At 47.4% G+C, this 11,065-nt stretch overlaps 1 protein-coding gene across 1 annotated transcript; it reads left to right on the plus strand.

Annotated features, from left to right (window-relative positions):
• LOC148684253 (tissue factor pathway inhibitor 2-like) lies at positions 1 to 6,094 on the plus strand. The gene is made up of 5 exons (XM_088653585.1): positions 1 to 390; positions 2,399 to 2,578; positions 2,701 to 2,880; positions 3,162 to 3,335; positions 5,938 to 6,094. Exons 1-5 carry the CDS (start codon positions 297 to 299, stop codon positions 5,997 to 5,999), a joined length of 690 nt encoding a protein of 229 aa, XP_088509711.1. The 5' UTR covers positions 1 to 296; the 3' UTR covers positions 6,000 to 6,094.
• The last annotated feature ends 4,971 nt before the right edge of the window (positions 6,095 to 11,065 follow it).

The raw sequence follows: 11,065 nt of genomic DNA on the forward strand, positions 1-11,065 counted from the left end.
GATTGTTTCCGGGACTTTTTGCTCGAGGGCAGTTCATCCCCTGCGCCTTTTTGCCGCCGCCGTCGAGGCGGGGAGCCGAGACGCGCCAGGCCTCCGCGGCAACCCCGCTCGCCGTCCCCTCGCCTCGGACTCTGCTCCCGGGGATGCCTTTTGCAACGTCCATCGCCCGCAACCCTTGAGCCGCGATGAGGCGGCCGTGGGAATACGCGCAGTTCCTCCCGGCGGTTCCGCGAGCCCAACGTCTCCGTCGTTCGTAGACTAGCCCGGCCCTCGCAGCGAGTCCCCCGCGGCGGGCGATGGGCCAGACCGCGGGGAACTCGCGCGCCTTTCTGCGGGCCGCCACCTTCGTGGTGCTCCTGGGCCACGTCCGGCTCCAGATCCCGACGCCAGGTAACGTGGGGCGCGGGTCCGTTTTGGAGGTGGGGAGCTTCCTTGGCTGCGCTCTTGCAAGACGCTCTAAAACGTATTTCTTCTGACGTCAGTGATCGCGACCACAGTTCTCATACCCTCATACCCTATTATTATTATTATTATTATTATTATTATTATTATTATTATTATTATTATTATTATTTGTTTTTCTTAATTAAATTCCTACGCCGCCGCCCTTCCCTCGCAGATCACAGTGCGGTTTGCAATATATATACATGTATATATATATACACATGTATGTGTGTGTGTGTATATGTATGTGTATATGTGTGTGTGTATATATATATATATATATATATATATATATATATATATATATATATATATTCAAAAACTACAAAACTACAAGGCATATCAACAAAGGAGAACAATAAACTCCGCCCACAGTTTAGAAGGCCATATTGTACATAGATTGCTTCATTAGTCACAGGTCTGCGGGAAGAGGAATCTTTTTGTCCGGTTAATCCCCACGTTGCCTCGCGTGGTGTACTTGCCCCCCCCCCCCCGCCAATACAACTCGCTGGCCACAAAGTGTTTTTATTATGAGAAATAATATGAGCGAAGGAGTTTTTGATTATTTGGCTTACTAAAGCACTTGTGCCTTCCAATCCTCCAGGGCTGGGGGGCGATGTTGTAGCCGCTCAAAGATTGCATTAGGCACTGAACATCAGTAATACAAGGAATGATGATGATGATGATGATGATAATGATAATGATAATAATAATAATAATAATAATAATTAGTACCCTGCCCATCCAGCTGGGTCTCCCCAGCCACTCTGGACGGCTTCCAGCAAAGATTAAAATACAATAAAATAAAACGCACATTTAACACACGCACAGTTCAGATGAATGTTTGTTGTTGTTTAGTCGTTTAATAGACCCTCTTAAAAGCTAATGATTTATTGAAAATAATGGGGCTTGAAGGAATCTTTTGGAGCAGGGTGAAGTGGACTGCAGAAGCGGATCACAACACAGTCCCTTTTGCTTGGCAGCATGGCAATTCTCTCCCTTTGGGGGCAACTGTTATTTATACCTAGCCCATCTGGCTGGGTTTCCCCAGCCACTCTGGGCAGCTCCCAACAGAATATTAAAACACGATAAAACACCAAACATTAAAAGCTTCCCTAGACAGGGCTGGCTTCAGATGTCTTCTAAAAGTCAGATAGTTGTTTTATCTCCTTGACATGTGGTAGGAGGGCGTTCCACAGGGCAGGTGCCACTACCGAGAAGGCCCTCTGCCTGGTTCCCTGTAACCTCACTTCTCGCAGTTAGGGAACCACCAGAAGGCCCTCAGAGCTGGACCTCAGTGTCTGGGCTGAACGATGGGGGTGGAGACGCTCCTTCAGGTATACTGGGCCGAGGCAGTTTAGGGCTTTAAAGGTCAGCACCAACACTTTGAATTGTGCTCGGAAATGTACTGTTCAGTGAAGCTGAATGTTGGATGCTTCAACAGAAGGAAGTAATTCTTACCACAGCGCATATTTAAACTTTGGCGTTCAAATCAAATCAAATTTATTAAAACGGTCACAGACCAGCTTCAACTCGTACAGCAATCAAATAGCAGAACATGAGAAGGATACAGAGAACATTACAAATGAAACAAAACTTTGGCGTTTGCTCCCACAAGAAGTAGTGACCGACACCAACTTGAACAGCCGTGAAAGAGGACCAAGTGTACAAATTCACAAAAGATTAGGCATTCAAATGTGACTTGCCGCAGAGGCTCTTTTCTGACTCCCCTGTTGGAGGTTGTATGCCTCTGAAGGCCATCTGCTGGGAATTGCATGTGGGGAGAGGGTGCTGTTGAGTTCAGGCCACCTAATTGACCACATATAACCAGATGCTGGACTGCCTGAACCTTTGGCCTGATCCAGCCAGGCTCCCCTCCCCCTCCCCGCCCCTTATCTCATTTGGACTTAAAGCATTTCATTTCCTCCCTTCCCCTGGTTTTGTTTTCATGCAGACAACAGAGAGCTCTGCCTAGAGTCACCGCTGCCTGGAGTCTGCCCAGGTTCATTCGACAGGTGGTACTACAACCGAGCCTCCCAAGACTGCCAGAGGTTTACTTACGGGGGCTGCCTGGGGAACGAAAACAACTTTTTGAGCTATGACGCTTGTATAGAAACTTGCGGGAAAATCAAGAGTAAGTCATTGTTCCAAAATTTCAAACCATGAAGTGAATTGGGGGATATTTTTTAAGAGCAATGGTTTCCTTTAGACAGTTTTTTTTAAAAAAAATCTAAACAGTTGCGGTTTAATTTTCAGAAGTGCCTGTAATGTGCCGAGTGAAACCTCCGCAAGATACCTGGAGCCCCCACAAGCCGAAATATTTCTTCAACCTCGAGACACTGAAATGCGAGGAATTTTTCCCCAAAAGACATTCACGACACCCTAACATGTTTACCAGTAAAAGATCCTGCACGGACGTCTGCAAGTTGGGGAGGGGTAATAATTTTCTCATACAAGCCATAGGCCTATTTAGCTTGATAGGTGGGGGAGGGATGAAATGTTCTCATGTATTTCCTAAACTTACTCTCCAAGGGAGCAGGAGCTCTACAACAGCGGTTCTTGGTGAATCAGGTGATATTGTATCCAATCTAAATAAAACTGCAAACTCTGCTGATTTTTTTTTAGGCTGGGCATTATTGGTTTTGAATTCTAAACACTATATTCTGCTCTTTAAAACACACACACCCTTAATTAACTCCTTTCTCTCTTTTTTGAAGGGGGTCCCTCCTTTTGCTATGTTCCCAAGGATGTGGGACGTTGTTCGGCTTCAGTACGTCGCTTTTACTACAATATAGCGAGCAGAACTTGTGAGGCATTCACCTACACGGGATGCGGCGGGAATAATAACAACTTTCGTACACAGAAAGCCTGCATGAATGCCTGCAAGCATGGTAGGCTTCTCTCCTCCTGCTGTGATAGAGATTTACAGGGACTTGAGCAATGTTTTAGCCAGATTGTGAAGGTTCACAAATAAGCCCTGTAATAGTAAGTCTGGGAGGATTTTTTTAAAAAAGTTTTTAAGTAGCACGCAGAGCTGATGCTGTCTTGGTCTCATGAAGTTCATGGGGAGGCTTTTCGTTATATCAGGGGTGAAGAAACTGTCCATCTAAATCAGGCACCCCCAAACTGCGGCCCTCCAGATGTTTTGGCCTACAACTCCCACGATCCCTAGCTAACAGGACCAGTGGTCGGGGAAGATGGGAATTGTAGTCCAAAACATCTGGAGGGCCGAAGTTTGGGGGTGCCTGGTCTAAATCCTGCTGGACTACATCTCTCATCATCCCTGACCATCTGAGGCTGATGGGAGTTGGAGTCCAATAAAAAAAGAAAGGACAGATGTTTCCCACCCCTGCATTAAACCACCTTCTGTGGGTGCAGAGTGCAGCAGCAGCTACAAGTGGACTGTAGTACCCATTCAGTTTGCTCCCTTTCCCCAAGTGGTTGTGGGACTGTCAAAGGAAATGAGAGGGACCGGAAGTGGCCAGTAGTTGCCAGAAGAGGGCAAGGCATGGGAAATGGCTGTACGCTCCAGAGTAAATTGTGCTGTTTTGAAGGGACTGAGGTGCAAAGGTGGGAATTGCCCAGACGCAGCAATAAAAGCAGCTTGTGAGAAACCAAGGCATAGCTTCCCCTTGGACCAGCTGCCCAACATAAACCTGGGGCTCTGGAGAGGCTCCTGCTTCCTCCCAATCAAACAAACAAAAGTGAAGGGCCACAGCCTATTGGTAAAGCACCTGTCTTGTACACGGGGGGCTTCAGGTTCAATCCCTGGCATCTCCAGGTAGGGCTGGGAGAGACCTCCGCCTGAAACCCAAGCCAGTGAAAATGGTGAAAATGCTGGGCTAGGTGGACCAGCATCCTCACTCAGCATTAAGGCAGTTTCCTGCAATCCTGGAGGGAGTGGTGAGTGGTGTGAGCAGATACTTTATCACAGGAGCTGAGGAAGAAGAGGGGATGAGGGGGAGCCTGCCTAAGCATAAAGAACTCAGTCCTAAAGAACTGGAAGGTAGTTAAATCCTGGCCTGCTTACTAAGCAGGATGACCTGCAAATAAAACCTTTTCCATTTATTTCCATAAAGGCAGGCATATTGAAACGTTCAGTATATTATGCACATTTGCACATTATTTCCTTAAAACATGGAATCCTTGCTTGGAGAGGGGGATAAAACACAGTGTGAGGCACGCTCTACATGGTTCCACACACAGCCGTTTGGAAAAGCCGGTGTTTTCCAATGTCTTTTTTTTTTTTGAGGTGACCACCTCCAAAAAGTTTGAAGTGTGCTTACAAAGCATCCTCCACTGCCCCTGCCTCCTTTTTCCCCCTGCCCAAGGCCCAGGAATTTTAAGCAAGGGGCACTCCCCCAGGGCCGTCTTAAGCATATCCGGTGCTGTGGTGCAAAGATCCCTCCGCCCGCCCCTGCCCCCCTGATTTCTGAGAGTTGTCAACCCTTTTTTTAGGGAGGGAACACCAGCAGCGGCGGAGAAAGCCTCATAGGACGGGACACCGTGGCCACGGCAGGCGGAGGCTCCGGGCGGGCGCTGCTTTGGCACGGCATGGCGGAGGCGGGCGACGGCAGTGAGCTGATGCGCCTCAAGCCGTTGGGCGAGTGAGCACACCAAGTGAGCGGGCCTGCGCCGAGCGAGGGCACATGCGCTGCTCCCACTGAGCGTCAGCTCGGTTTTTTCCCTTTCCACCTTCTGGCGCCCCGCAGAATTTGGTACCTGCAGGCTAAAAGGGAAAAAAAATTGAGCTGGCACTCGGCAGGAGCGGCGCACTCACCCTCACTCACTCAGTGCGCTCGTTCAGTGTTCCCCGGACTCTTGCCTGGCGCCCTCCAGAACTTGGCGCCCTGCGCCACTAGCATCTATGGGTAAGACACCACTGCACTCCCCTTTCCCTGGCAGTCTGTCTCCCATCTGCACACACTCCAGAACTATGATCTTATGTACCTACAGTGGTACCTCTACTTACGAATTTAATGCGTTCCGAACACACATTTGTAAATCGAAAAAAATTGTACGTCGAATCCCAGAGGAATGCATTGGGAGAAAAATTCGTAAGTCAAAGCAACCCTATCTAAAAATTCGCAAGTAGAAAAAATCCTATCTAAACCACATCCAAGATGGCAGATGGAGCTCCATTTGTAAGTAGAAAAATTTGTAAGTAGAGTTATTTGTAAGTAGAGGTACCACTGTATTAAGGCCAGGTAAGTGTCCACTGCTGCCTTCTGCTCCTCCCCAAGGAGAGTTCAAGGGACTTATGAGGTGGCGGCATTTGCAGAGCTTAAGGTACACAAAGGTCCTGCTTTCTGTGAACTGGGCTGTGCTTGACTTGGTCCTGCTTGGGGGCATTCGAGAGGAAGCAATCGCTTTTGCCCCTGCTTGAATGCCCGCAACATGCATATTAGAAACAGCAGTTCTCTGGTGACTTGGGTTTTGCAGAGCTGGAATGTCGCATGCTTTTCTTCTTCTTCTCTCTTTTTCTTCTTCTAGTACAAGTCAATGAAGTGATTAAGTTACCTCCGATTGTGATTCAGTTTCTATTCTTTTCTTAGTTGGAAGAATGTAAGCAACGGTTGCAATATTGGGAAATACCATCTCATAAGGAGGAGAAGTCTACAAATCAAACAAATGCCACATACATTCTTGCACCTGAAGGTCTCTAGACCAGAAGCATTATTTTAAATTACTGAAAGCTTTAATTTATGGGCGGGTTTTGTTTTTGTTTATATGTCGCAATCTTAACAGCTCTTCTATATTTTGGAAATGTAGTAAGTAAGTTTTGGAAATGTAGTAAGTCTGATTACTGTTATCTGATGAGGGCTGATCAGCCTTGTGGACTGGCCTCCATATCCAAAGCATAGTGATCTGCTGAGGGAGATAACCCTGGTTTGTTGACCTTCATTCAGAGATTCTTCATGTGCAGGAGTAGGCACAACACTACTGAACAGGGATCTTTCTCTTTCACCTGCTGCATATTTGCTTTATTTATTTTTCTTAAAGAACACTAAAAATAAATTGGTATTGTTGCTATCAATTCTTCCACTATGAACTTTTCAGTAATTTTATTAATTTTATGAAGGGATTTGCCAGGTACTCCCAAGTGAATTGAAAGGGAAGACTTGCTTTATTATTATTTATTAAATTTGTATACCACGCTTCATCCAAAGATTACAGGGCGGTTCACAACATAAAAATACAAAATAAGAACACTGCCTCCTGGGCTTCTTCAGGAGGAAGGGCGGGATATGTTGTTTGTGGGAATGTAAAGGAAGGTAGGAGAGAATATATTATTTTGATATTATCCCTCCTTGCTCACGCTAGTAAGCAAACAGCAGAGCACATTTCCTTGCAGCTTAGTGAAGCAGTTGATGACTCATTAGAGTCTTTTAATTAAGCAATCCAGTCTGGCTTGTCCAGTCTGGATTGTTCCTGATAAATTTCCTCCTTATTTCCCTCTTAAAATAAGAATAACACAACAGTCTTTTTTGAAAACAACAATGAAGTTTTAGTCACATTCAGTTCACAGCAGTAATCAGAAGGCAGGCTTTATCCTGTGTTTACATTTGCATTTGCATAGCATTTGCATTTGCATTTTGTTTTTCCCCGGTTTATTCTGGCGCGGTGGCCATTTTGGAACTGGGCGGAGCATGCTCAGAAGCGACTTTTGATGCAGCTCTGCCCAGTTCCAAAATGGTCGCCGCGCCAGAATAAACCGGGCTACTTCCGGTCTGCTACTTCTGGTTCAGTCCCTTATTTCTCAGACAGGAACTTGGCAGGTATGCATTTGTAGAGAAAAGAAGTCTCAGCTACGCCTCAGACTTTCTACCTGTGGCTTCCATCTTCTGCAAGGATGAGCCATGTGCTGGCTAAGAGCCGGAAGAGGAAGTCAAAGTGAGAAGTCTGAAAAGAGAAAAGGGAAGATGGCTGCATAGATAGCCCTTTTACAGGATCAGCTAGGGTCATGCCCATCTACCTGGTCACATACAAGGGGAGGAAGCTCAAGAGCATGAATGACAGGAAGTCCTCCCTGTCTGGAGCCACATTCCCCTGTGTGTCCATTCTAGGCAACAGGAAAATGTTGTACTTGACTGCTCTAGCAATGCATCCCACTCGAGAGACAATGGAGTGCGCCTCCAGGAGTGAGGTCAAACCATTGTATTTGCAGCACCAAAGTGACCTTTCCAGGGTGCAAGCCTGGGCAATGTACAGTGGTACCTCGGTTTAAGTACACAATTGGTTCCGGAAGTCTGTACTTAACCTGAAGCGAACTTTCCCATTGAAAGTAATGGAAAGTGGATTAATCTGTTCCAGACAGTCCGCGGAGTACTTAAACTGAAGCATACTTAACCTGAAATGAACTTTCCCATTGAAAGTAATGGAAAGTGGATTAATCCGTTCCAGATGGGTCCGCGGAGTGCTCAACCTGAAGCGTACTTAACCCGAAGTATGAGTGTAATTGGTTCCGGAAGTCCGTACTTAACCTGAAGCGTACTTAACCTGAAGTGAACTTTCCCATTGAAAGTAATGGAAAGTGGACTAATCCGTTTCAGACGGGTCTGCGGAGTACTTAAACTAAAAGTACTCTAACCGAAGCGTACTTAAACCGAGGTATGACTGTATATGGAGGTCCTGGGCTGCCTAGAAAAGACACGCACACACCGCCTTACTGATGTAGTCCAAAGGAAAGCGGAGCAAGATATTTGGCCCCAGCTTGGCCACATAAGTTGCCAGAAGGAGGTGTACAAGGCGCCATCCAACCATCTTAAGGACTCCGCTCCAGATTTGTGTAGGGTTTTCTTCTCCCGAAGATATCCCGCAAGGCAGTGGAGCAGGGGTCCCCAGACTAAGGACCAAGGGCCGGATACGGCCCGAAGGTCTCTTTTATCCAGACCGTGCTGACCCCCACTGCCCGCTGCCACAGCCCGCTCTTACCAGCGCGGCGGCGCGCTTCCAGGTCAGAAAAAAGCACCGAAAATCGCTTGTGCGCATGCACATTGGCCTCCCCCGACCCGGAAGTGCACCAGAAATTACGTTTGCGCGCTCGACCTGAAAGCGCGCCACCACGCCTGTAAGAGCGCAATAAATGCTCAGCGTATTAAATCAGTGAGATGCTAATCTCTGGGATTTCCCCAATGCAAAGCATGTGCTCTGCCACTTAGCTATGCCCCTTAATATGCAGAGGCTCATATGGACTACACTGCACTGTCTAGGCCATTTCAACTCCTGCCCATTTTTGACTGGGCCTAGAAGATGAAGATTGCAGTGAACAGGATTAATATATACAAATAATTTCCTTTCCCCACAAGTGCAAAATATTCCTCCCCAATATCTACCTGTAACCAGCCCTAGATTAATGAGCAACCTTTGTCAGTGAAACATCCAAGGAAATAGAGGAATGGTTGTTTTGTGTTCAAGGCAAGGTCATAAACCCCAGAAACATTAGGGCCACGGCCACATTATGCATACAGTGGATTCTTTGAAAGTTTAATGTACCACAACTTTTTGGCAGTTTCAGGGACTCTCTCTCTCACTTGCTTGAGGGCAGCTCACCCCTCACCATCACTCCATCAGTTGCTCCTTGTCTCCCCCCTTGCCTTTTTTTCCCCACTCTCGTGGTGGGGAGCAGCAAGGTGCCCCCCTCAACCTCCCCTTGCCCCCGGGGTGGGCCGGGTCATCCAGCTAGCCCCTTAGCCCACAGTCATAACGTGGGGCACACCAGTTGGCTGTGTCAGGAGTATGGGCAGGAGTCAGGCTCTGGGGCCTGTAGTGCTTTGCAGGACTGGGGCCTGCCTCAGCTTGTGCTGGAGAAGCAAGGAGTGGTCACCATAGCTGCCAAGTTTTCCCTTTTCTTGCGAGGAAGCCTATTCAGCATAATGGAAAATCCCTTTAAAAAAGGGATAACTTGGCAGCTATGGCTCAGGTGAGGCCACTTGATACCTCACTGCACCTGGTGGCAGGAGCTGGGAGGGATAAAAGTTCAGCATTTCCCTTCAGCTCTTTGCCACAGCAACGCTATCCCTGCCTGGTTGCCTCTGGCCTCTTGCTCCTTGCTCCCTCGCCTTGCCGCCGCCTTGATCCTCAACCCTTGGACCTCTGCCTTGCCGCCGCCTTGATCCTTGATCCTCTACCCTTGGACTCTTGCCTTGCCGCCGCCTTGCTCCTCGGCCCTTGGACCTTTGCCTTGCCGACGCCTTGCTCCTTGACTCCCAGACCTTTGCCTCCGCCTTGCTCCTTGACCCTGCGACTGCCTGCTGCTGGACCCTCAGCTCTGCACCTGTTCCTGCTTCTACACCACCATCTTGCCTCTGGTCCTGACGTCCTCAGCCAGGGCTTCAACCGCTCGCCGACCGGACCGTGACAGGCTGAGAGCCGCTCCATCCACCCCCTCGCGATTTGGCTTGCCCTCCTGCTCCTGAGCCGCCCTCCTGGGAAATGCATGCCCAATCTTGGAGCCCTGACAACAGACAGCAGAGAGATCTGTCTACAGCCAGCACTTAAAGGACCCTGCCAGGCTTTACATCTGAGGCGGTACTAAGACAGAGCCAACCAAGCATGCCAGGAATTTAGTTTTTGGGGCTGCTTGGGGAATGACAACAACTTTTTGAGCTTGTACAGAAACCAGGGCCGGCCCTACGGGAAAGTTCGCTTCAGGTTAAGTACAGACTTCCAGAACCAATTACACTCATACTTCGGGTTAAGTACGCTTCAGTTTAAGTACTCCACGGACCGTCTGGAACTGATTAATCCACTTTCCATTACTTTCAATGGGAAAGTTCACTTCAAGTTAAGTACGCTTCAGGTTAAGTACAGACTTCCGGAACCAATTGTGTTTGTAATCCGAGGTACCACTGTATAGGTCTTGTTTTCCCTTTGCGACCTATGTGTGTACATGTGGCATACAAATATTTTCACTGCACTTTTATCCACAAGATGTAGACTTATGCCTATGTTTACGGGTTATGTTCAGTTATATTCAGTTTTCCCTTTGTTAACTTATTCTGCAAATCATGTGTATTATCTGACACAATAGTGTTAGCTTCGGATGTAAACTCTGCATATGCAATCATGCCTATCCATCTCTTTCATTTCAAAGAAGAAGCCTAACCTATCCAATGTTTGTTATTTGTCCTTTTTAACGGGTGCAGCTCAGTTAAGACTTCATTTTAAAGTGGACCACAGCTCATCTGACAAAGGAACACAGTGTCAACTGATGTGGGCAAGTCTGCAACTTTAAACCCTTGATACCGCGGCGCTTTTATGAGATTCTTTCCCAAAGTTTGGATGTAACCACCTAGATTTCAGATGACCTGATTCCGATTGAAGATCCTGGTACTTTTGTTGTTGTTGGAGAATGTTATGTTCTTGTTCTGTACTTCTCAAGCCTAGCAATGCTAGTAACCCAACACTGCAGGGACCAGTGTATGAAACTGCCTTACCTTGAATCAGACAAGGTGAAATGTGGTTCAGGGTTATTTCAATGGAAACTATTTATTTATGAATCTAAGGTAACCAGGGCAACCAACCATCTAAGCTAATATCGCCCAACCAAGGGCTCATCCATACTTCCATTTGTGCCACAATATCTAGCAGGTCCATGATTTGTTTGTGTCCCACTGCT

This window comes from Zootoca vivipara, chromosome 11 (genome assembly GCF_965207765.1).
Source record: "Zootoca vivipara chromosome 11, rZooViv2.hap1.1, whole genome shotgun sequence".
Classification (NCBI taxonomy): Eukaryota; Metazoa; Chordata; class Lepidosauria; order Squamata; family Lacertidae; genus Zootoca; species Zootoca vivipara.